This window comes from Myotis daubentonii, chromosome 5 (assembly GCF_963259705.1).
Source record: "Myotis daubentonii chromosome 5, mMyoDau2.1, whole genome shotgun sequence".
Taxonomy (NCBI): Eukaryota; Metazoa; Chordata; class Mammalia; order Chiroptera; family Vespertilionidae; genus Myotis; species Myotis daubentonii.
In genome coordinates, this window is record NC_081844.1 from 106,271,123 (window position 1) to 106,297,968 (window position 26,846).

The 26,846-nt window shown below is 55.2% G+C and overlaps 1 protein-coding gene across 2 annotated transcripts in view; it reads right to left on the reverse strand.

The window, feature by feature from the left end:
• The window catches only part of SH3PXD2B (SH3 and PX domains 2B), a 90,167-nt gene extending 65,458 nt beyond the window's left edge, over positions 1 to 24,709 (reverse strand). For both annotated transcript variants that reach the window (XR_009453129.1, XM_059699193.1), the window contains exon 1: positions 24,478 to 24,709. Coding sequence is in view for 1 of the 2 variants with exons in the window: in XM_059699193.1 (XP_059555176.1) it covers positions 24,478 to 24,552 (75 nt within the window). In the remaining variant the exon portion in view is untranslated. The remainder of the gene's footprint in view (positions 1 to 24,477) is intronic.
• Positions 24,710 to 26,846: the final 2,137 nt, after the last annotated feature.

Below are 26,846 nucleotides of genomic sequence, written 5' to 3' on the forward strand. Positions count from 1 at the left end.
TCAGAAAAAAAAAAAAAAGGTCACTTTCCTAAGAGGACAGGAAGAAACATGTCTGTGGTCTTGAACCCCAGGCCACCTTCTCTCGCTGCCCCGGCTCAGTCATGGGCCTGTCCCTCTGCACTATCCTTCCAGGTCACGGAGCACCTACTGGGCGCAGTCACAGCTGATGACGAGGTGGGAGTGTGGGGGTGGGAGGAAGGGAGCGGCAGTGGGGCCTGGCCCTGACCTCGTTCTGCGTTGGGGTAAGTCCTCTGACTCTGAGCTTCTGCCTTCTCAGGACAATGGGATGCCTGTCCGTCCTGCCATATGTGTGTGTGTGTGTGTGTAAAGACCAATGAGGTGATTTTTAAAGCTCCAGGAATGGAATCCACATTGGTTAGGATCTCTGCTATGGCCGGACTGCAGGGAGAATGTCCGATGAATGCGTCCCAACCCTTCATCCTCAGCTCCCTTGGCAGGTCCAACCCGCCCGATGGGATGGGGGCTTCCACTGCCCTTAGGTTCGGTCCCCTTTTAAGCACGGGGGACCGTAGGTCCCGTTTCCAACAGCCAAGGGGGCAGTTCATCCACAAAGAAAGATTTAAACCAGAACAGAGCTCGGAGGCCCTGGAAAAGCACCAGCAGCCAGGCCTGGGCCAAGCGAAGCGGTGGATGGGCCAGAAATGGACCAAGATCCTGATTCTGATAAACGAATATGCCCTGTGCCTGCAGACCCAGATCTCTGCCCACGGCCGCAGCCCTGGGAGAGGCCCTGGAACTCCACGGATACAGGCCCCCAGGGCAGGAGACCATGACACAGCTGCGGCCCCACCTCTGGTGACCTCATACGCTTTCATCATGTGAACTTGGAAACACGAGAAGGTGTTGAAATCTCTGAGGCTCCGGGGAGTGCCCTCCGACCTCACGGCTTCGAAAATCTATTTGGTGGGGTTTCTAGGGTTGGCAAAGGGCCGACTGAAATTCCCAGGTGGTGTGAGTAAGGAGGGGTGGGGCCCTGCGTGGGTCACGTGACAACGGATCACAGTTTGGTCCCTGCTGCAGGGGCCAGAGGTTTGGTTTGGGGGGAGGGTTGGGAGTGGGGGTGCGGAAGGGTCCGGTCCAAGGGCTTTTCAGGGTGATGTTCTTTCCTTAATCCCCGTGTGTCTAGGAATGCGGAGCTCGGGGCACGGGAGCTGGTGTTAGGTGACACAGGGACTCAGCAGTAAATGCAGGGAGTCCATAGTGAGAGCGGCTGCCATCGCTTCTGTCCTCGGAGAGGAGGCAAGACTGGCCTTTCAGCACCCACTCCACCGCGTGCTGGTCTCTTTTCTTAAAGGGACAGAAGGCCCGGCCGGCGTGGCTCAGTGGTTGAGCGTCGACCTATGAACCAGGAGGTCACGCTTTGATTCCCGGTCAGGGCACATGCCCGGGTCGGGGGCTTGATCCCCAGTGTGGGGCGTGCAGGAGGCAGCTGATCAATGATTCTCTCTCATCATTGACGTTTCTCTCTCTCTCTCTCCCTCCCCATTCTGAAATCAATAAAAAAAATATATATATAAAAAATGAACAGAAGACCCCGGGGAGGCAACACGAGTGAGGAAGAGCGTTAGCACACTGACTTTCTTTCTCCTTTGTATTGAGTTTCCTTCTGTTTCTAGCAAGGGCTATTGGCTTTCCATGTACGGTAGACGGCTCGTTTCCCTTTAAGATAATTTAAGTTAAAAAAGCGAATCTATTGAACAAAAACATTAAATTAAGAATATAGCCGAAACGGGTTTGGCTCAGTGGATAGAGCATCAGCCTGCGGACTGAAGGGTCCCGGGTTCGATTCCGGTCAAGGGCATGTGCCTGGGTTGCGGGCATATCCCCAGTAGGAGGTGTGCAGGAGGCAGCTGATCGATGTTTCTCTCTCATCGATGTTTCTGACTCTCTATCTCTCTCCCTTCCTCTCTGTAAAAAATCAATAAAATATATTAAAAAAAAAAAAGAATTCAGAGTCTGGGGGGTTCCCAGATATGCCAAACGCCAAGATGCCGAGATGGCGCTGGGAGGAGGCTCGGGAACCAGGACGGCGCTGCTGTAGTGGAATTCCTTGCCCTTCTCACTCCATCTGGCGTTCTGTTGTTTACAGGCCAATGAGCCCACAACAGTCTCAAGATGCCAGCCCTCTCCTGGCTCTACAGTGCTGGCGGCGGCCTGGAATGACCTGGGAGACGGAAGAAAACATCTAGAGAGGGCACCAGTGGGGCAGCGGGGCTGGGGCTGTGAGAAAGAGCATCAGCAAGACAGAGTTCTGTGATCCATTAGCCATGTCTGCCACGGGCAGCGGAATGGCAGGATGTGTGCTCAATACCCAGCAGCCCTGACCTAGAGCAATCCCATTTTATTTAAAAATATTTTTTAATTGCTTTCATAGAGGAAGGGAGAGGGAGAGATGGCAATATCAATGATGAGAGAGAATCATTGATTGGCTGTCTCCTGCACGCCCTACACTGGAGATTGAGCTTGCAACCCAGGCAAGTGCCCTGACTGGGGAATCGAACCGTGACCTCCTGGTTCATAGGTCGATGCTCAACCACTGAGCCACTGCGGCCGGGCAACACCCCATTTTACAAATGGGGAAGCAGAGGGGCCGAGAGGTATAGTGACTCACTCAGAGGTGCACTTTCTACGTCCACGACAATGTCCACATTTCCTGGCAAGATCCTCTGCCCCTCCAGACCGCCCGCACAAGGACTTGCCCACATGACTTTAAGCTAGGAGAGTTCTTAGGACAGTGGTTCTCAACCTTCTGGCCCTTTAAATACAGTTCCTCATGTTGTGACCCAACCATACAATTATTTTCGTTGCTACTTCCTAACTGTAATGTTGCTACTGTTATGAATTGTAATGCAAATATCTGATATGCAGGATGGTCTTAGGTGACCCCTGTGAAAGGGTCGTTCGACTGCCAAAGGGGTCGCGACCCACAGGTTGAGAACCGCTGTCTTAGGATGATCAGGCCGGCAATTGAGCTGGCCTGCCTGTAGGAAGGCCCAGGAGCCCGGTGAGGCGGGTGGGTGGCTGGCCCTCTTCCCTGGTTTCCACAGGGCAGCACCACTTTGAGCTCTTCTGTATGTGGAGGCGGGTGTCACCCAGCAGCCTGCCGGCCCCACCGCCAGACCTTGGGGGTCCCCATGGCTGTAGGCAGCCATCGGCGGAGCCTGAAGACAGAACCTGGTCTCCTCCATTGCCCACAGTCTTCCTCGGCCTGCACAGGCTGACAGCAGGGTTCCAGGACTTAAAAATATGTGAAAACCCTGCTCTAGACCGTTGCTCATTTTATAGTGGGATGATGAGGTCAGGGAGGCCACGCAGCCAGCAGGGAGGAGGCCTGGAACCAGGCCTGAGAAACAGCAGAGCCCTTTTTATTCGGAGGGAGGAAAACGGGCTCTCGTGCAGCACACGGAGGGGCAGCAGCTGCTCACGGGCCTCGCGGTTCCTGCAGCAGGACCCTAGGCCAGGCCAACTAACGCTGTCCTTCTCTATAGCCAAAGCGACGTCAGCACCACAGCACGTGCAGCCCCGGAGCCAGCAGCAGCAGCTACAAGATCCCGATGCACCCACTTCCTGCAGAGAAGGCTCCCCCGGGAATCCCTCCCAGGGTGCCCAGGAGTTTAAAAAGACCCATTTACACGGCAGGTGCCATCCTGCCCCATCCCAATCAGGTCCCGGGCTGGCTGGGTGTCCGGTTGGCAGATCCTGGGAGCAGCCTGTGAATGACTGGCTGGGCTCCAGACCCCCTCCCTGCAATATGCTGCTCTGGCCGAAGGTCGGGGAGAGCGGACTGAGGGGGTGGGAGGCGGGGAGGACGGGGAAGAGCGGGGGGGAGGAGGAGGAGGAGGAGAGAGAGAAGGAGCCGAGAGCACCGGCAGTTTGGACGGGCTCTGCAGGCTTAACTAATGGGAAACATGATTCTGCTGGTCCCGTGGCGCCCGCGAGCTCCCTCGGTTCCATCTGTCGGTCTCCCCGCTGTCTGCCCAACATCTGGCCTGTGTACGTCAGTGCTCCCCATCTCTTTTAGGAATTGCAACACCCCTGCTGAGTTTGAGTTCCCACCGCCGCAGAGCCCGCCGCTGCCGCCGGAAGTGCTGGAGAGCACGTGTTTGTCTTGTAGAGATATTCCGGGAGACATGCTGCCAAGTGCCAAGGCGCCTTGGGGACCTGGGAGGGAATCACGGGGCGCCAGAGTGAGGTGGGGCCGAGGTGACGGAGGACGCGAGACAGAATCAGCGACCACGCTGGGGAACGCGCAGCCACGCGGGCGCTGTGCTGGGTGCTTTATGGAGACAGAGGGCCACTCTCGTGAAAGGCCGGCCGGGATGGTGGGGCCACCCTCAGGGTGGAGAGGAGGAGACCCAGGCACAGAGCGGGCGACGGGGCCAGGCCTGAGGTCATGCAGCTGGGAAGCGGGTGACTTCAGATTCAATCCCAGCCCCTCCAGCCTCTGAGATGCCCTCTCCCTCCCCCCCACCCAGCTCCCCGAGGCCAGGCTCTGGGTGCCCTGGCCCCAGGCCAGACGTTCCTGCCCCCACCTCAGCCTCAGGAAGCACCAAGCTCGGGCGCCACAGCAAGTGACACACTGGGGGTGGCCAGCTGCCAACTTTTCCCTTTTTTTTCTCAATCTTTTCAATTAAGTGAATGCTTGGAATGCGGCCCACACACAAGTGCTGCGGTGCGAGTGGCAGAGGGGGTGCTGCGGTTTAGGGCCGTGTCTCTCGGCTCCTCGTCCGTGGGGCGCGCAGTGAGCGCGCAGGTGGACGGTGGAGCGGAGGGCTGACCGTGCAGAGGCGAGCCAGGCTGGGAGGGGGAGGGGGCGCGCTTTCTCTAAAGTGAAAATCGAACTGCGTCTCGGGGCTCACGGAAACATTTCATTCATTCAGCCAACAGGCAGAGCGCCTACTGCGTGCCAGGCTCCCTCCCGAGGGGTGGGGACGTGGCTGTGAATGAGGAAGACAGAAGCCCTGCCCTTCTGGAGCTTTCAGCCTTGTCGGGGGAAGACACAGAGGCACATACGGGGCTAAGGGGGCCTCTTCCTGCCCCGACCTGGCCAGGATCTCCCGTGCCGCCTGCCTGCACACACCACCACACCACGCCTCGGGCGGGAATGCCTCCCTCTTGGCCCGCTTAGCCCTTCACTTCTCAGGTGTCAGCTCCTTTCGGCGCGCATTCCTCTGCTGTGCGGTTCTATCTGGGACTGGCACCCCTCCCCTGGGAGCCCGCAAGGGGCAGGGACTGGGTCTGCCTAGTTTGCCACCGTCCTCCCAGGGCCTGCTGACACTGGGCCCTCAGGAAATGTCTGGTGGAAAACCAACTGGCAGATGGACAGACAGGCAGATGGACAAAGAGCCAAGACAGGGCCACACAGTCCGACGTCAAGGCGACGACCTCCCTGGAGTCTCCTGGTGTCTGGAGTGACAATGCTCTTGAAACGGCTGAGTGAACAGCTCAGCTGCCAGGGCGCCGGAGACAGAACCGCTTTGTGACAGAGGAGGACACAGGCAGGGCCGACCCTGGGAGGCAAGTCCATGTCCCCCCGCCCCCCGGGGCTGCTCTGAACGGCAAAGGAGAAAAGGACTGCAGCTCCAAGAGGAAGCATCAGCCACCGCGTTAAGCCAGGCCGCCCAGGGGGGTCTCGGGGGGTCTTCGGGGGCGACGGGACGGTCCTGCACCCCGGCTGTGCCGGTGGCCACAGAGCCTCTGTGCGCGTAAAACCTCCTACAACGCTGAACCGAAAACGGGAACGTTCCTGAACGCATGTCAATCAAAAATTTAAATAATGCTCATTCTTTAATGTCATTGGGGGGGAGAAGGGGGAAGGACAGGCACTAGCTTCAGAGTCGCTGGGTACCTCGGCTCTATCGCTTGAAGAGTCTGTGTGACGTTGCAGGTCACTTCACGGTCCGAGCCTCCACTCTCTCATCTGCGCAATGGACAGAACAAACAGTGCCCGCTCTCTCGGGCTGGCCGAGGAGGAAGCGAGCGAGTGCACGCCAGGCGATGGGCACGCTGTCCGACTCCGGCAGCTGGCAGGGCCGTCACTGGTGACCCCGATTCACAGGCGGGGCACCAGAGGCTCGGAGGGTGTGTGTCTCCCCCGGGCCAACGCAAGTCTTTCAAGATGAGCTGTGTTAACAGGCAGAGTCAGGACTGCCACGCTGTGATGCCGATCGGCTGCCCCACCTGTGTACCCACACATACAGGGCTGCCCGCCCTTGGACCCCTCGCTGCCAGAGTCTTATGCAGATGGCGGGCGGCGGGAACCACTTCCAGGGCAGGCCGGCCGAGCAGCTCCGCCGGGACCTCTGGCTGCCAACTCCCGTCCTCGCACACATCTGGCCCAAAGCTTTCCAATGGCAAGCAGAGGTGCTGGCAGCTGGAACCCAGGCTCGGCCGAAACCAACCTGCAGGCTGGCTTTCTAGGAAAGCCTCCAGGGCAGGCACTCAGGGCTTGCGGAGACCTCCAAGGCTGCCAGGCCTCCCTCCCAGGAGCCCAGGACAACACAGGAAACAGCTGAGAGATTTTAAGACGGGGCCTCGCCTGTGTCTGTGTTAACAGTGCTGCCTAGAGAGAACTGGGCAGCCAACAAGAGCACCCACTGTGTGCAAGGCAGACAGGTGGCAGGGGTAAAGCTGTCCAAGTAATGAAAAAGAATCAAAGGAGGTTAATGAGGGGGAAAGGAGGACCTCTGTAATATTTTCAACAATAAACATAAAAAAAAAAGAGTCAAAATGGGCCCAGTCACTAGGGCTGATAGGACACTACACTAAGGACTTCGTTTATGTTATGTCACAGGACCTGAGACTCAGAAAGGGTGGCTGGCTTACCCAAGGCCACACAGCCAGCATGTAACAGCCAAACACTAGCCCAGGCTGCGACATGGTGGGAAAAGCCCAGGATACGGCTCTCACCTAAAGGGCCCAGCACAGTGCCTGGCGCATAGTAGGTACTTGAGAGAAGACACTAGAATTCTCTCACAGGCCACCGGTCCCCTAACAGCACTTCAGAGCCACCACGGGAGCGTGGGGTTGAGAGGGGCTATTTCTGCGGGTGGAGCTCGGAGAGGCTCGAGGAAAAACAACACTCTGGGTCCTGAGGCGTGAGCAGGACGTGCCCCCGCTGGGTGACAGGCAGGAAGAGGCCAGCTAAGATGGTCCTGGATCCTCACTAAACAACCACCCCTCCCCCAAGTCCAGCCTCGCCTTCCTGCCCACGGGGCTTGGGGACAGGAGGAGGAGGAGAAAAGAAGTGGATGTGAATGCACCGGACTGAGCTCTAAGATCCGAGGACGGCTACCTAGTCGGGGTGTCATCGGGGGATAGGGATTCCTGCACCAGACAAAGTAGGGGGGCTGCATAAACAGGTCCCAAACTCTGTACAGCCAAGGAGCCCCTTTTGCGGCAGGAAATCATACATGGTTCCAGGGGGTCAGGTTCTGCGGGGACCTTGGCCGCCCACCCCCGCACCCATAGCCTGCCGGGCTCCTCATCTGGCAGGGGCTGCTCCTCCCGCCCCAATCTGAGCCCCTGTGTGGACTTTCTGCTGGTGTCTCAAGCTCCATACACAAGCCTGAGATGGCGGGGGGGGGGGGGGGGGGGGGGGGAGGGGGGAGCAAGGGAAGCAGGTCCCTTCCTCCTTCCCTCCTGGGCGTTCCTGACTCCGCGCCCCGCCCCCCCCATCCTCTCCCACCTAGAGACACCTGGGGCAATCCATGAAAATACAATCCAAAGCAATGCAACTGCTCACAATGACCAACTGTCTATCTGAGCTTCCTATCAGGCCACGCTGTTCCCACTCTGCAGCGGAGGAAATGCAGGCCCAGGGAGGTCGAGGTAGGAGTTCAACCCAGCAGGTGACCAGCAGCCAAGGCCCTACCCACGGTCCACGGTCCACGTTTCCACCACCAGAGAAGGCGCTCTGGGCCGATTTCTTCCCAGGCCTCTTTTCTACACACAGTAGGTCCTCTGGTTACGTGGGAGATCCGTTCCTACCGCAACGTAACGCGATTTTCGCCGTAAGTCGGAGCCCACCTGCAGAAGCACCTATGTCACTCACAGGGAGCACAGACACAGCAGTAACGAAGTGAAACAGTAAAAAAATTTAAAAGAAAGATAACAATTCCGGACCTTTACTTGTGGTAATAATAAACAACATAAAGCACATATGTACGTACGTCGAAATGACGGAACTTTTTTTTTTTTTTATAAATAAATGGGAGATGGCGACGTAACCATGAAATGACGTATGTCGAGTCCAACGTAACTCGAGGACTGCCTAGTATTGAGGTAGTTTTCGAGATTAAGATCACATTGTACATACGATTTGTCTTTTTCACCTGTATTTCCCCATTTCATTAAAAATTTCTTTGACAAACCATTTTTAAAGGATCCTTAATAGTCCACTGTAAGGCTATATATCATTTACTTTTTAAAAATATATTTTTATTCATTTCAGAGAGGAAGGGAAAGGGAGAGAGAAACATCAATGATGAGGGAGAGTCATTGATCAGCTGCCTCCTGCACGCTCCCTACTGGGGATCAAGCCAGCAACCGCAACCGGGCATGTACCCCGACCTGGAATCGAGCCCTGACCTCCTGGTTCATGGGTCGATACTCAACCACTGTGCCACATTGGTTGGGCTATATATCATTTATTTAATCATATCTCCAACAGCCTACACATGTAGGCTATTTTCAACATTGTTTTAATCACCAAATATCCAAATATATAAATCTTCGGTGGAAACAGCTTAAAATCTTAGGGGTGCATCCTGGGCCAGTCCCTGTATGTTTCTCAACATGTGGTCATTCCAGACCACCGTGTCAGAGCATCTGGAGCTGCCTTTAAAAAAGCACATCATGCCTGGCCGGCGTGGCTCGATGGTTGAACATCGACCTATGAACCAGGAGGTCACGGTTCGATTCCCGGTCAGGGCACATTCCCGGGTTGCGGGCTCGATCTCCAGTGTGGGACATGCAGGAGGCAGCCGATCAATGATTCTCTCTCATCACTGATGTTTCTATCTCTCTCTCCCTCTTCCTTCCTCTCTGAAATCAATAAAGATATATATATATTTTAAAATGCACACCATTAGCCGTGTAATGGTGATGATGATGGTAAAGGCAGGACTAATAGGTAACATTTACTCAGCACTTTTATGTGCCAGGCTCTGCTCTAAACCCTTTCTGTGAAATAACTCCTAGCGGGTACTATTCTTACCCTCACTTTACAGACGACGAAACTGAGGCACAGAGAAGTTAAATCACTTAATCGGTCCCACACTCAGCCGGTAACTGGCAGAGCCAGGCCAAACCCCTGCCACCTGGCTTCCAAGCCCCAATTCTGAACTTCTACCCAGAAATCTCATCTATTTCCTCTGTCACACACCCTTCTGGCATCTGACGAAACCCACGGACCCTTCCTCAGAATCATTTAAAATGGATACAATAAAGCTCCTGGGATTTTAAGTGAAACTGATTATGCTGAATTATAATAAAAATGTTTCAAAAAATAAAATTATAAATATACTAGAGGCCTGGTGCACGAATTCGTGCACGGATGGGGTCCCTAGGCCTGGCTGGCAATTGGGGCCGATCGAGGCTGTCTCGCCCAGTCCTGACTGGAGCCGAGGGGGGAGGGACTGCAGAAAGTTGGCCGACTGCTGGAGCTTGGCTGTGGGAGAGCACTGACCACCAGGGGGCAGCTCCTGCATTGAGCGTCTGCCCCCTCATGGTCAGTGCGCGTCATAGCGACTGGTCGACCGGTCATTCAGTTGACCAGTCATAACGGTCACTTAGGTTTTTATATATATAGATGTACACCATCCTGGTCAGTGTGGCTCAGTTGGCTGGGCATTGTCCCATGCACCAAAACGTTGCCAGTTCAATTCCCAGTCAGGGTACATACCCAGATTGTGGGTTCAACCCCCAGGCAGGGTGCATATGGGAAAGAGGTAGCCAATGGATATTTCTCTTGCACATCAATATTTCCCTCTCTCTCTCTCTCTCTCTCTCTCTCTTCCCCCCCCTCCACTCTAAAAATGAATAAAAACACATTTTAAAAATATGTACACATTTATTACTGCGATAAGTAACAAAATCTAGCAGTTGGTCAAGTAGCATCACAATTCTGAAGTAGTGATGAGTATAAATGATCTTCTGGGATTTACGAAACAACCATAAAATGACATGAAAATATTGGTGAATTTCTATTGGTGACAAAGTCACAGGTATCACTAGTACCACCGAGGATGTTGCCTCCATTTATAATGAAGGTTATGCTAAGTTACTGCTGGAGGTTAGACTAAATATATACTCTTCCCCCTGCCAGTTCAAGGAGCCTCTGAATTCCACCCATATTAAGAAGCCCTTTACCAGTCAGCTTCCCCATTCCCAGAACCACCATCTGCTCTGGAGCCCAGCTCAGAGCACACCTCTGTCCCAGCAGGAAATGGACAGTCCAGGGCTCAGACCCCTACCCTGTCCCCACAGCCCCATGCTAGGCCCCGTTACAGCCTTATGCTATGGTGACACATTCTAGATGGTGACCTGTATGAGGTCAAAGGATTCCTGGTCATCACAGCCTCTCTGGCTTAGGGCCAGGCCTGGCCGAGAACAAAAAACCCCACATCTGTGCAACTGACTGGCAGCCAAGGGTGGCCCGAAGCCACAGGCTGCTGATTCACACCTTGGCTGGGGAGGAGGAAATGGTGACGCCACTGCTGGGTTCCTAGTTTTCTTTGCCAGAGCAGTAAGCAGGGGGTCCGTGCAATTCTGCTTAATTAAGCAGAACAGAAACTATTATCCTTATGTGCTTTAAGGCAATGTTTCCCTTCGAGTTTGGGGGTTGGCTGACTGTACACTATTTATAGTCAACAACAGGCAGCAGAGCCAAGTGTGAACCTGGGCAAATTCACCTTTCTGAGCCTCAGTCTCCACATCTGTGAAATGGGCTAATAATGGTACCCATGTTGCAGGCATCCATTTTTTCCACCTGCCCAGGCTCCACGCCCTTTCCAACAACAGTGCCCTGCATCTCCCGCAAGGACTATCCCTCCCTCCTGCGACGTGGACTGTCTATCAAAACATCCCACTCTTGCTGGGCCACACAGAGAACTGGGCTCTTTTGTGACTGGCCGTGAGGACTGAGGGATGGAGCAGCCGCCTGCCTCTGGTGGTGTTCTGACTCCCTGGATGGGGCCAGCTGCCCAGGTCCTTTCCCTGACTGGGCGCTGAGTTTCCCCTGGATCCTGTCATAGCTGGAGCTCCAACACATTCCCCACGGCTTACGTTAACCAGGTCTGTTTCTGTCACTTGCAACCCAAGAATCCTGACTAGTGTTTTTTAGCTGAGAGCTGCGGAGTGGATTCAGCGACATATGCATGAATGGCCTTGAGCACATAATAACACTCAAATAAAGAATAGCAAGTTAGTAATAATAATAATAATTATTATTAAGCCTTCCTGGTCATCGCAGCCTCTCTCTGGCTTAGGGCCAGAACAAAACAAGTCTGGAGTAATTCAATCCCTCCCACATTTGAGAATTCCTACTGGATTTCATAGTCTCCTCTTTCTTTCGAATCCTGATTTTCTCTGTCCCCACACGGACAGGTGCTCTCTTCCTCCAGCCTCCCCGTGTTGGTCTGTGCTCTGCCCCCTCCACTTATCTGTGAAAGGCCTTCTTACCCACCCAAGGGGTGAGGGGGCGGGTGCATACCCTGAGAACCAGCTTCTCCCAACTACTCCAGGCACTTCCATCTTGGACACCTCTGGTCCTGAGCCCAGTCCCCACATGTACTGGGGCCACGGATCTCCTGAGGGTGGGGTCCGTGCTTTGTACTCTTTTGTGGTTCTTGGCTCAGTCAGGAGCCCCTAGATGAGGGGTTCTCAACCTGTGGGTCGCGACCCCTTTGGGGGTCGAACGACCCTTTCACAGGGGTTGCCTAAGACCACCGGAAAACACATATATAATTACATATTGTTTTGTGATGAATCACTATGCTTTAATTATGTTCAATTTGTAACAATGAAATTGGGGGTCACCACAACACGAGGAACTGTATTAAAGGGTCGCGGCATTAGGAAGGTTGAGAACCACTGCTCTAGATCCTTCAGGCCCCCACCTACCCAGGAAGCCTCACCTCTACCACTCCAGTCTCTTCTGCTCGTTTCAAACAGGCCACATGCCAAGGTTCCCGCTTCTCTGTCCTCATGTTCTCTCTCCGGGAAACTCCTCCACCTTTCTCCACTTGGCAACATCCTGGGACTGGTGACCCGCCGGGCGTCACCTCTGCCGTGCCACCTTCTCCAAGTCCTACGTCCCAGAACCCAAGGGCACCGGCCTCAGCTCCCTTCACCAGTTCCAGCCCAGCCCTGCACCTAACGCCCCGTCTACCTGCCTCCTTCAGACCGCAGACCTGAGGTCTGAATCCCCAGATCACCCCTCTGCTGAAAGTGCCTGGCCCTGGAGGGACCTCTGTTTGTGCAGTCAATTCTCCCGGAACATCTGATGTTAAAAAGTACAAAGTTTCTTGGCTGTTGTTGATTTTTTGAAAGCGGTGGTTCTGGGAGTATAGGATGTCCAGGGGAATCTGAATTTCAGATAAACAATGACTACTTGTTTTTAGTGTACACCCCTAATACTGCACGCTTATCCAAAATTCAGATGTAACTGGGCTTGCCGCATTTTCCTTTGGTAAGTCTGGCAACCCTGAGCCCTGGTGGCCTACGACCTGCTGCCCACACGCCCAGGACACGCACCTCCAGCCCCTTCTCCCCTCACTTCCTGAAGAGGGCCTGGGCTTGGGCTCACCCCCGCAGGCCTGCAAGTGGGCCCGCAGGCACGGGGAGAGGACACCCCGCAGTTTGGAGAACGGGGCGAGGGCCAATGGCTGTGGCAAAGCTCGGGCCTGCGGGCTCCCGGCAGGGGCAGGATCCGGGAGGAGGGAGCCGCACCAGCCCCTGCCCATGGGCCAGCTGCGGGAACACCGCGCCTTCTGAGCCCATCACCGCGGCCAGTTCCCATGTCCCGACAGGGGGCAGGCTGCCAGTGCCACCCAGGCTCTGGCTGACCCCACCACAGGGTCCCCGGGGCATTACCCTCCCTCAGGCATTCTGCACAAAAGCTCATTTACTGTCCCCGCTCACGCCACCCACTTCCCAGAGGAGACGGCTCAGGGCCAACAGCGAGGGAATGACGGAGCCAGAACAGAACCTAGTCTCTGAGGGCAGGAGCCAAGCTCCCAACCCTCCGGCCACATGGCCTTCCTAATAGACCCGCCTTCTCTCCCTCGGCCAGGCGGGTGCCCACGACTCAGCTCGCACCCACCAGGCTGGCGGGATGCTTGGCGGGTCCTGAAGCTACAGTGACCCACAGCTGGCCCTCCCCTCCCAGGGGAAGGAGGAAACTGAGTCACGCAAAGCAACACAGCGTCTTCTCCGAGGGAAGAGCAGGCACAATGGCCCCAGGATATGCGCGTCCTAGATGTGAAGTCAGGTGACTGCTGCGGCCCCTCGTCCTGCGGGCAGGGGGTGCTGCTGGCTGACTCCGTGCACCCCCGGGTGGGCGACAAGAGGACGCAGGAAACGCCAGGGAAGTGGGGTGTGGGACACAGCTCTACCCTGGACCACCTTTCTGGTGCCCCTCTGACCTTGGCATTGAAGAGCATTGAACTCAGACAGGCAATTCTTTCCAACGCTATTGAGCTGCAGGGGCCGTGAGACGAGGGCCTGGGCCCGCTGAGCAGGGAGCATTTGAGCTGGAAAAGCATCTGCTCAGCCCTTCCCTCGTGGTATTTTAAACTCATTTCTTTCCACTCCTGGGGCTCTGAGATGGGAAAGCCACAGGCAGAGACCTCCCTCTGCGGCAGGAGTGGGAGAGGGCCCGGGAGGACAGGCGCTCGGAGGAGCTCGGAGGAGCCGGACCAGCCCCGCTTCAGGGCAGGCCTGGGGACAGGATGTGGACGGGCTGGGCACACAGCCTGACACCGCTGCTTTTTTCAGATGAGCACGTGGTTTTTTTTATTTTTATTTTGACTAAAAACAGGAATGTGTCTTCACAGAACGTTTGGAAAACAGAAAAGCACAGACAAGCAAAAAGAAAGAAAAAAGTGACATATTTTCTCAGCTATATGTCTGTGCTCACAGAGGCAGATTTCCACCCTTCATTTGTCATCAGGCGGGAACCAGCCTGGCTGGCGCTTTGCAACCAGCCCTTGCTGTTACTATTCCCATGACAGGAGCCGCTCGGAAGACACCCTCCGTCGGATGGCATTCCATTCTCGCTGTGGCGATAGGATGCGGCAGCATACTTCCTTTCTCTTCTTCTCTACTGATGGGCGTGTCGGCCGTGACCCACTCTTTACTATGGCAGATGATCCTGTGCTTGCACACCACCTCAGTGTGCAACTACACTGCCTTAGAACAGCGCACAGTTATCGGCCTTACCATACGCGAGGCTTATTTCGCCCTCCGATCAGCCCCATGAAACTGGAATTACAGTCAGCCCTCGATTTTGCGGACCTCGGTTTAACGGACTTTGAATTTAATGGACAACATTTCTGGTCTGGTGTGTCCTATGTGAAAATTAACACCCTGTTAATTTTAAAGTGCTTTTAACCAAGATTTGCTTTTAATTAAATTAACAGGTTATTTATTTTTTTTGTTACTTTTAACAAATTTTAGCAAATAGGCCATATGTTGAAAAAAATACTGTAGTTAATTTATTTTTTATTGATTTCAGAGAGGAAGGGAGAGGGAGAAAGAGAACATCAATGATGGGAGAGAATCATTGATCGGCTGCCTCCTGCGTGTCCCACACTGGGGATCGAGCCTGCAACCGGGCATGTGCCCTTGACGGTAATCGAATCCGGGACCTTTGAATCTACAGGCCGACGCTCTATCCACTGAACCAAACTGGTTAGGGCATATAGCAATTTTGCTGACATAAATAAATATTACACATCTACAACGATAGCCTACATATTTAAATCCAGGAGTCACCTCTTGTAAGCAATGTTCGGCCAGTGATTAGCACACGATCACGCCACATCGCGTGAGCTACCTGGTTCTTTGGTCACGTGGTGTGACTTTCTGCAGCAGTTTTAACGCGTGCTGGCCGATGTCCCCACGCACACTAAGCCACACCCCAGCCGTGTGCATCTGTTTACTTGCGGTGACTGGTGAATGAACGCATTTACTAGACCTATTCAGTATAAATTTAAAATTACAGCAATACATACAGAAAACTTTCCTGTGAAATTAAACTTTTCATATTCATACTTAATTTAAATTACACAAACGTGTCTACAATAAGTAGAAAACGTGTCTACATAAGTAATTTGTCAACTTTTTAACATATGCATTCAGAAAAACTACTTTATAACAGACTTTCAGCTTTAAGAGACACCCCTCGCCTGAATTACTCCCTTATATTGAGATTTTACTGTATTTTTATTCCCATTTTACAGGTAAGGAAACTGAGGCACAGAGAGGTGAGTAATCTGTCTGAAGTCGATGCTGGTAGGTAGCAGAGCAGGGGTTTGAACCCAGGCTGACCGGCGCACTTTCTCTGCTTTTCAGAAGCAGGAATGGCACACGAAAGCTTGAACTAAAGTGACATTTTGGTAATCGGACGATATGAAAGGCCTACCCCATCTGATCGTGAGACAACTGCAGGAGCCCAGAGCGCAAGAGAAGCAGCTGGGACATCTGCTGAGACGACCCATCAGGTGGGGGAGGGCCTGGCTCCTTGCACCCACAGCCCAGGGGACCAGGGAGGCATGTATGACTGAGAAGGTCCACTATTTTTCAAGCACAAAGCAGCGTTAAATAACCCGCCTGCGGGGCCTTCCCGTCTCCTGAGGGCACTATCTCTGTGACACAGCACAGACAGGAACACACCTGTGGGGCAGGCGGACAGGCTCAGCCTTGCTAACGGCTTACCCGCTCCCCCCCATTTCCGGCCCCCAGGGTATCCAGCCAGGGGCAGGCACTCCATAAAGACTTCTCAAACGGAAGCACATGGAAACCCTTAGCACACCCCCAAGGCAGCCGGCAGGAAAGGGGCAGAGATTCGCATCATGGCTACCATTGTCATTAATATTAAAGGGTGTCCCAAAATTCACGCAAGAAGTAATTTTGATAGAAAACACAGGTTTATAATTAAAAATTGTAAATTTTTCATTGATTCATAAAGGATACAGTATAGGGTTATGTATGGAATAGCACATCGGGTAAATGGCCTCCACAGCTTTGCTGGCACGTACGCAAAGCTGTGGTCTTCATTGATCTTCATTGTCCCTGCTCCTGGGCCATCATTGGTACTTGGTAATGCTTATCAAATTGAAGGGATTGAAATCAAAGGGCAACAGATATTAGAATCTGATTCAATAAACCAAGTAAAATTAGGCCTTTATTTTGTTGTTGTTGTTAATGCTCACGCAAAATTCAACTCTTGCGTGAATTTTGGGACACCCTTTACTTTTCAGGACTACCACCACTGAGGGCCTTTAATTAAGTTATTTTTATTTATTTATTTTTATATTTTTATTGATTTCAGAGAGAGCGGGAAAGAGAGAAACATCAATGATGAGAGAGAATCATTAACCAGCTGCCTCCTGCATGCCCCCCACCGGGGATCGAGCCTGCAACCCGGGCATGTGCCCTGACCAGGAATCGAACCATGACCTCCTGGTTCATAGGTCGACGCTCAGCCACTGAGCCACGCAGGCCAGGCCCGAGTGCCTTTTACACAGGAGGCCTCACGCGCGGTTCTGTGGACATGAGTCAACCCTCACAGCGCCCTAGACCTGCAGGTACGCACGATGACCAGCTCCATTTCACAGGCCCCCAGCCAGGTCAGCCAGCTCAGGGGCGCTGTTAGAGGACACCACAGCCAGGCCTTTCATCCTGAAGGTCACGGTGGGTCCTAAGACCTGTGCTAGTAGCTGGCATCCATGCCCCTAGCAGGTGGGACAGAGTAGAGATTGAGGGCCTATGTTATCAAAGAAGCAGCACACAGCCCCAGCCGGTTTGGCTCAGTGGACAGAGTGTCGGCCTGTGGACTGAGGTTTGATTCCGGTCAAGGCACAAGCCTGGGCTGCAGGCTCGATCCCCAGTGGAGAGCGTGCAGGAGGCAGCCGATCAGTGATTCTCTCTCATCATTGATGTTTCTATCTCTAAAATATACTAAAAACAAAACAAAGAAGAAGCACACAGCAGTGTTAGAAGGAAGACCCTGTACTCATGCTACAAACACAGAAACGAAGTCTCAGGGTTAAGTGCCCAGATATATTTGTCTCTAATGCCCAAGTTCTCTCCACTCAAGTTTGCTGCAAAAAGGGGTGCCAGGGGTGCCCGGGAGAGGCAACTGGTGGCTGGGAAACAGAAGGCAGCTAAGGTGCCGGCAGATTCACGTCTGTTCCAGACCCGTGAGCTTGCTAGCCAGGGGCCCCCCACAGACCAGTAGAGAATTCCACTCATGCCTAAGAAGGTGTGACCGGCCCTGCAAATCTCAGCTGCTCAGAGCCTGACCAAGGGAGGAGGGAGGCTTCAAGGTCGGAGATACAGGGCCTGCCAACCCATCACTCCAGGGGCACAATCAACCCAGAGCTCCCCGGAAACAAGAATGACTAAAGGGTGACAGCGGCGGCGGCTTGCATTTCACCCATCCAGGCGCAGGGAACAGGGGGATGAGGGAAGGGCCAGGAGGGGAAACTGGCGCCCGGAAGCTTACGTGACCCACTGAAGGTCACATGGCTCAGAGGGGGGATCCCAGGGCTGCTGCCTCTCCCAGACACACAGCTCTCTCGCTCAGTCCCCACACTGCCATTCCTTGCCGAGTGACCGCAGGCAGTGCCCGCACCTCTCTGAGCCTCCAGTCGCAGTGGGGAAGCGGGAATGCTAACGCAGCGCCCTGAAGGATCAGGGCCCTGAATGCATAAGTGCATCGCACAAATTAAGAGAACACAAATGACTCAATATCCCAAAATAGGGGGCTAAAGATAAGACACGCAAATGGCTGATACAGGTGTGAAAAGCAAACACCACCAGACACTATCCTGCACCCCCCAGATTGGCAAAAACTAAAAAGTCCGACAACTCAAGAGTGTTAGCAAGGACACAGAGCAAAGGCACCCACAGACCTGTTCCTGGCGATGTATGTAAATGAGAAGGTGAACATGCAAACCCCAGGACCCAGCAACTGCCCCCCCCCGACACACCCCCTCCCCCCGCAACTGTGCCCGGAAGCAGCTCCAAGGAAGCGAGCCGCTGAGAACACCCCAATAGGAGCGCCAATAAGTAGCCGCATAGTCAGGGTGGAATATTAAACAGCAGTTGAAAGGAACTGGAGCCACAAGGAGCAACACCGATATCAAAAGTGTAATGTTTTTATGTAGCTTTAAAACATCCGCCACAAGACTTTTGGAAGCGTTAAAAAGGCAAAAATGTGAAAAGGTATGGGGGTGGGGGGATTGATTGCAAACAGACACAGGGATCTTTTTATGGGGGGGGGGGTGATGGAAATGTTATAAAACTGTGCTGATGGATGCACAGCTCTATGAATTTACTAAAAAATCAGCAAACTGTACACTTACAATGGATGAATTTTAAGTTATGGTAACTACGCCTCAATAAAGTTGTTAAAGAAAAAAATCCTAGCTAATGGTCTATGTTTTTAAAATATATTTTTAGTGATTTCAGAGAGGAGGGAAGAGGGAGAGAGAGATAGAAACATCAATGATGAGAATCACTGATCGGCTGCCGCCTGCACATCCCCTACCGGGGCTCGAGCTGCAACCTGGGCATGTGCCCTTGACCGGAATCAAGCTTGGGACCCTTTAGTCGGAGGATGACACTCTATCCACTGAATCAAACCAGCCAGGGCTAATAGTTTATTTTAAAATGTACATGGACCCAGCCTGAATGGCTCAGCTGGTTGAGTGGGCATCGCAAGGTTGTGGGTTTGATTCTGTCAGGGCACCATACCTGGGTTGTAGGTTGGATCCCCGGTCTCTCTCCCTCCCTCCCTCCCTCCCTCCCTCCCTCCCTCCCTCCCTCCCCCTTCCTCTCCCTAAGCATGTCCTCGGGTGAGGATTTTTAAAAAATGCATGGGACTGATAAACAGCAAAGGCAGGACATTGTTGTTGTTTTTTTTGGGGGGGGGGTAGTGTTGTGGAGGGTACATATGGGGCTTTGCATCCGCAATGTTTTATTTCTTAAAAAACAAAAATGATCTGAAACAAATAAGGCAAAATGTAAAAGATCTCACAGCTGGATGATGGGTAGGTATTTATTCTATGTACCCATATGTTTAAAATAGTGTATTGCCCTGCCTAGCTAGTTTGGCTCAGTGGACAGGCAGTTGGCCTGTGGAGTGAAGGGTCCCGAGTTCGATTCGGGTCAAGGGCATGTACCTTGGTTGCAGGCTCCTCCCTGACCTGGGCCCTCAGGGCTTGTGCAGGAGGCAACCAAACGCTGTGTTTCTCTCACATTGATATTTCTCTGTCTTTCTGTCTCCCTTTCACTCTCTAAAAACCAGTGGAAAAATATCCTCGGGTGAGGATTAAAAATCTAGATATATAAAAGGCTACCATGCAAAGTGTCCTTGCGGGAGTTCAACTGGGAGACCAGGAGTTCTATCGCTCGCTATGACATGTGCTGACCACTAGGGGGCGGCAGGGAACGAAGGAAAGCACCGGCCAGCTGCCAGAAGGCCCCGATTGGCCCTGATCTCCGGCCAGGCCTAGGGACCCTATCTGTGCACAAATATTGTGCTCCGTACCTCTAGTGTGTGTATATTTTTTTTTTTGAAAAAAATAAAATAAAATAAAAGAGTGTATCAAATATAACTAAAGGGCTGTTGTGATGACAAAATACACAGAGAGCTTGACCCAGTGTCTGGCCCACAACAACTGATCCGATTTCAGCTATTATAGATATTGCTGCTCCAACTACTACCAGCATGCTCTTCTTTTTTTGTTTTTAAATTAAATGTTTCTATTGATTTTTTAGAGAGAGAGGAAGGGAGAGAGGTAGAAACATCAATGAGAGAGAAATACTGATCAGCTGCCTCCTGCAGGATCCCCCCCATTTCCTGCCCACACATGCCCTAACCGGGAAATGAACCAGTGACCTCTGCATTGCTGGGTCGAAGCTCCACAGATGAGCTCCACAGATGGGGCCACCATGCTCTTCTTAACATCCAAGGAACTCATGACAGAGCGAGCCAGCACCTGGGGCCCTGATGACTAAGCCTCTTCTAAACCCAAGGCCTCAGCTACCCCACTCCAGTGCAGGAAATGGGGCAATCAAATAAAACCGCAAAACCCACAGGGGGCACTTCCCCCTCCCCTCAAGCCAGAAGATAGCCCAGCCAGGATGTTCTCTACATTCACTCGGAAAGCCCTGGCTCTGGGCAGGAAAGGTGCCGGCAGAGAAAGGCCACGGCTCTGGGGAGCCTCTCCAAATAATATCATTGATTTTATCGCCAATAGTAACGCCACCCAACCTCTGGGATCTCAGAGGCCAGAGGAACTTCGGCCCCTGCGACCTTCAGACCTGGCTGGTGGCTGGGCCCACAGGTGGATGACGCTGGGGCAGGGCATGGGAGGGAGGCCACCCCAATCATGAAACGATGCCATTTCAGGAGGAAGAGGTGGACCGGCCCTGGAGGGCAGCCCCAAGCTCCAGTTCTCCAATGATTATCTCCAGAACCGGTGACCTGTTCCCTCCGAGGCAACCGGGTGATGAGCAGGGGGTGGCTGGACTAGCTACAAAGGGGGGGCGGGCTGGGGGGGATTAAGGGTCTTGGTGCCCGGAGCGCTCCATACCTGATCTATACGTTCTCATACAGTGGCTGCAGGTAGGGATGAGTGGGATTTTGACCCCCTGGGAACATGTCTACTAGACTCATTTTTGGTTGTCCCAGCTGGGGAGGGGGATGCTCCTACCATCTAGAGCAGTGGTTCTCAACCTTCCTAACGCCGCGACCCTTCAATACAGTTCCTCATGCTGTGGTGACCCCCAATTTCATTGGTACAAATTGAACATAATTAAAGCATAGCGATTAATCACAAAAACAATATGTAATTATATATGTGTTTTCCGATGGTCTTAGGCGACCCCTGTGAAAGGGTCGTTCGACCCCCAAAGGGGTCGTGACCCACAGGTTGAGAACCGCTGATCTAGTGGGTAGAAGCCAGAGGTGCTACTAAACACCCCGATAGGGGCAGAAATAGGACACTGGGGACCAGCTATAATTGTAAGAAACATTAATCATGCCCTGTTAACTGCGCCTGTTTTGTTCTGACTAAAAAGGCACATTCTAGTCTGGCTGGGACCTGGGAGCTCACCTGGAAATGCAGCCCATCCTCCCCATCAGGGAGCTGCCCATTAGGGTGGACAGATGAACAACCTTGTTGCAGAAACCAGAGCCGCCAGCCCTCTGAAGACCCCCAGCCCTTGGCATAGCAGGCCTCTGAAGACGCCCGGCCCTTGCATACCTGCGGGCCATTGCAAATCTCCAACCCCCATTACCTAGAAACTGCCCATTTGGCATACCCTTCCCCCTGGGCCAAAGATTTTTGTCTTTCTACCCAATACAAGCAGCTAGCTCATGGTGGGGGGCAGAGCAGGTTTTTGTGGATGACCCGCTGCTCTCCCACGCTGCCGGCAGGATTGGAATAAACCCTCATGATGATTCAACCCTGTCTCTGCTGAATCGGCTCAAGCAGTGACAGGCAGCGCGGGCCCACTGATGGTCCGTTATAATCCTGCAGCGCACAGGACAGCCGCGCGGCAAGAAAATTACCTGGTCTACAATGTCAGCAGTGTCGAGGTTGAGAACTTCTGCCCTTGAGGCAAGGTGCCGTGTCTACAATTTACAGATTATAGGCGATGGAGCCAAGAAAGGTACGTTCACCAGCCCCAGGTCCCACAGCAGGATGGTAGCGGAGCCCAGGACTGTTCAACTCCCTGCTCACACTCTCTCCAGGGCGGCTGGGCCAGGTTCAGAAAGGAGGCTACAGCATGGAATGAAAGCGCAGACCCATGCCAACAGCGGCCCCCACACCCACTCCTTCCAGGGCGGTGGGGTGGGTATGGCCTGGGAACAGGAGTGGGGGTCGTGACAGTTTCTGGTGGGTTCACGGCATTAAACCTGCCCCATTCTTGCGGATGAATGACTCAAACCGCAGTTCAACCCATCTCTTCATCCGGGGAACCCAAAGGCTGGACAGAAGGGAGGGGAGGCCACCTTGAATCACGGTACGAGTGACTAAACCCACACCACACACAGAAAAACAAGCTCCTGGTGACATCCCTCCCCATGTGACTTCAGCATGTTTCCAATCAGAGTGACAGGGACGCCACGGGGCGGGGAGGCGGGCATCTAACTGTGAGGGAAAGCCAGCCGACCAGTCACATGGTCCCTCCCCCTAGGAAGTGGGCACCCTCACCCCACCAAGCCCACAGGGGAGGAGACTGAGGCTCTGAGAGGCCGCACAGCGAGCCAGGTGTGAGGCCAAGATTGGAACCCCAATCCGCATTCGAACATTCAGAGGCCTGTCCTGAGAGGCCCCTAAAAAGTGGCTGAAAGCTTAGAAAGACACCTCTCAAAGCTGCCGGAGCTTCAGAAAAACCTGGCAGGAAGGGATCTGACTAAGCAGAGACGGAAAGCTCAGGGTGGTCACAGGAGATGGCAGACTTCCCGGCGTTTTAGGGGAGCTGTGCGGTGTGGGGCCTGGGAAGTGGTGTCCGCTGGTGGAATATCACTTTTGGGGCCCGACAGGCTGGGATTTAGATACCTGCTCTGCCCCTGGCTGCGAGCTCAGGCGCAGGACCTCACCTTCCTGGGCCTTGGTTTCTCCATCTGTAAAAGGGGCTCAAGGACCCCTGTCTGACACGCATGCGTCGGGAAAGCACGGGAGAGAGCGAGCGGCCGCTGGTGCCAGCTCTTGGTGGCTGTTTCTTTTCCGGTTTTGCCAGCTCACAGGTCTGGTGGGAGGCAGCATGGTGCGTGTCAAACGTCCGCCTGTTGCCATGTGGGTGAAACCGTCGCCTAACCCGGAGAGGCAAGGCGGGTGATACACGTAACAGGCTCCAACAAGAAACCCAGGATCTGGCAGCATGTGGAACAGTTCTCACACACAAAGGGGGAGGGGGAAACAGACAGTTTAGCTCAGTCCTGGAGTCTAGGGAAACTTTACTCTATTTAAAGATGCCACAGGTCCAGGAAATAGCTTCCCACCGCCGGGAGAACCAGCTGCCCAGCCAATAACAATACAGACGCACACAGCACACCCCTTCTCGCAGAGTGCACCCCGCTATCGCCTCTCAGAATTTCACAGGCGAGCGCGGAGGGCACGCGGGTCTGCCCGGCAGGAATGAGCCTCTGAAGAAAACGGATCCAAAGGCGACTGGACTCTCCGGGAGGCCAAGGAGCCGAATTTGGCAGCCAACGCCCTTTGCTATTCATTGTTCCACTCCTCTTTGTTAGGGTTTTTTTCCCTCCCTCTCACTCGTTTTTCCTTCCTGGTGAACTTCTCTGCAGCTAGGCGCAGCTACGGCCCCCTTCTCACCACCAGACACCACAGCCCCCTCCTCTCCAGTAGGGAGGCCTCCCCAAAGCGGAGGGGGGGGGGGCCGCACAGCCCCATTATCCCTCTACCCAAACCTCTGAGGTGGGCCCAGGGCCCCTTGGACCCCCCAGATTCAGCTCCTAGGCTGCTGTGAAAGCCATTTCCCATATGCGGGTCCCTGTCCGCCCCAGGCACACCTTCCAGCGGCGGGGAAGACCTGAATTCAGCTCCACCTTCTAGAACCCGCAGCCTCTTGGAACCTCAGCCTTCCCATCTGCAGGATGGACCCACTGGCCCATTTCCCCAGTTCCTCACCGGCCCTAAGCAAAGTCGCATTGCGCAGAGGGAGACACCAGGAGAAACTTTCCCACATTTTAAAACAGAAGTTATTGGGGGAGGGGGGGGCAGGGGCTGCTTTCTTTTTTCACCTTTTTAGGGTGCAGGCGCTGCAAGCACCCATTCTCAGAGAGACCTCCTGCACCGCTCAGGCCGGCTCCCCTGAAAGGGCGCGGCAGAGGGGGCTACCTGTGGCTGGTCCCTGCGGTCCGAGGGCCAGAGGGGCCCGAGGGCAGGCGCTCCTCTCCCTCTGTCCCTACGTCGCCTGGAGCCGGGCCCGACTTCCACGGATGCGCAGGACACGAGTGGAGGGGGCCGGGGGAGATGGACAGGGTGAGAGAAGCGGCCCGGGGGAGAGGAGGGAGGACGGGGCGCCGGACGAGAACCCGGCACAGGGGAGGGGGGAGGGGAGAGGGAGGCGCCGGAGACCCGGCGGCGCGGCGAGGTGGGGAGACCGCCGGGGCATAAGTTCCCGGGCCGGGGGCTCCCGGTCGCCCGGGGGCGCGGGCGCGGGCGCGGGGGGCGTCGGGCCGCGCGCACTCACATAATGCTTGTTGGGCACCCGCCGCTTCTGCACGTCCAGCACCTTCACCTCCACGATGCTGCGCCGCGGCGGCATGGCTGCGGCTCGCGGGGCCGAGCGCGCGCGGGGCGCGGGGCGCGGGGGGCCGGGGCTGCGGGGGGCGCGCCGCCGCGGGTCGGGAGCCGGGGGCCGAGTGCGAGCGGGAGCCCGGGCCGAGCACGAGTCCCCGCCGCCGCCGCCGCCGCCCTGAGCTCAGCGCGCCCGCCGGCCCGGCCCGCCTCCCGCCCCCGGCCCGCCCCCCGCGCCGCCGGCCCGCCCCGCTTAAAGGGCCCGGCCCCGCCGCGGGCCCGGCGGGCCCACGTCCGGCCTCCGCCGGGCCTTTGTCCCCGCGCCCAGCCGCCGCCACGGGGAGGGGCCGGCGCGGACCCACCGCGCGTTCGCCGGTGGCCTCCTGGGCGCGCGGCGCTCCCCTGGCTCCGGGAGCCGCGGCCCGGCGCCGGATGGAAGGGCCGGACTTCCCGGGTCCAGTTCCGGCTCGGTCACCTGGGGCGGGTCGCCGAACCTCTCTGGGTTCCGTTCCCCATCCGTGAAACGGGCCTGGCGGGACTGCCCGCCAGCCAGGGCTGCCCTGGCGAGAAAGCGCACGCGAAGCCCGTGGCCATGCCTACGGGTTGACATTTGTAAACCCAGCCCACGCCCTCGGGACTCGGGGGGCCGCGGGGTGGGGGGGGGCTTCTTCTGGGCTTACAGGCCGAGAGGGGGGAGACAGGGAGAGAAAAACCGCAGCAAAGGCAAGAACAAAATAAGGGAGAGAAAAACCGCAGCAAAGGCAAGAACAAAATAACTGCAACAATAGTGCGAGGCAGGGTAAGGGGTGTGTGTGTGTGTGAATGAATGGGGGCCAGTGGGTGCTTGTTACAACGCAAAGCCATCAGCCTCAAACGTGCAGCTTCCTCCCGGCCAGGTGCAGTGCCTCCCTCTTTTCAGGAATGTTCTTTGAATCCTCAGGGCAACTCCTGGAGGGAAAGGTTGCTGACCGACCCAATTCACAGAGCAGGGGCCTCCAGGCTGTGAGAGGGGTCTTGGGACTCCCAGAGCGGTAGAGGCGTGTTTCACAGGCTGCAGTTGGGGGGGCTGGGCTGCTCCCCACTCCATCCAGCGCCTTCTAGTCCCGATGAGGCACCGAGTCAGTTTCAGGAGAGGGAAGCTGAACCAAGGGCCGAATGAAGGTACGGTCACCAGGCGGACAGGAGGGTTGGGGCTCTGGCCGAGGCTCTCACACTGGTAAGCAGGGCTCTTTCCAACAAGTCACATAGCTCCCCTCTGTGCCTGAAAGGGGGTGGCGGCTCCCTCCTACCCTGGGTCCAAGGTCAGCCTTCGGTCGAGGGTGGGGGTCATCCAGGAGAGGAGGCTGCTCCGCAGCCCTGGCCAGGCCGAGGCGTAGTTTGGTTTGATTGTCTTTGGATGAGTTCCTCCATTTGCCCCTCTGACGTCTCTGCCAGGTCTAACTGTTGGCGGGGGCGGTGGGAGTGGCACCAGGTGTTAGGCGGGTGGGGTCAGACTGGACCTGGGTTCAGCGGCCTCGGTACTTGAGTTCTGGCTAGGAAAGCATTCAGAGCCCAGGTTCAAACTGTAAGAGAACATTTACTTGGAAAATCGCAGAGGTAGAAGGAGTAATTTGTAGAAGCAAATGGGCTTAGGAAACAAATTATAGAGGCAGCGGAAGGGCCCTTGGAGCTTAGAAGTGAGGAAGGTCAAGGTGATGGGCCTGGGGGAGGCAGAGGAGGAGGGGAAAGGTGAGCCCTGCTCCCAGGAAGGAGCGCTTGCTCGCCCAGAGCAGCTGGTCCCGAGGGCAGCCATGGCCTTGCGTGTCTGGTTTTGCAGCTTTTCCGGGCCCGGAGCTGAACTACAACTGAGGCCCAGATGTTACCTTCGGGAGGAAAGGTCAGGGGGCCCAATGTTGGACCAGCGATCTGCTAGGGGAGGAAGAGTCCCCCTGGGGGCGAGGTCCCCCCCCTACAACTGTGCTTCGCTGGGCACCCAGGGCTTTCCACCTGGCGACCTTCTTACCTGGCCCATGGCCCTTGCTCTGCTCCTGTCTGTCTTCGCGCCTACCCCATCACCACCCTGTTCTGATTCGAGGCTGGCCTGTGTGGGTTTCGTTGACGGGCTCCCTGTCCTCTGGCTGCCCGCTGGGTTTGGCCCATGGCAGGGGAGAGGTCTGGATATTCGTTTCCCCAGCTCCCTTCCTGCGGGGCCATCCTTACCAACGGCACTTCCCCACGCTGGCTCCCTCAGGCTTCCCTCACCCACTTTCCCCGCTGAGGGTGGGAACAGCCCTGCTGGGCCTGCTCCATCGCCCCTTTGGGGGACCCACGCCCCGCCTGCAC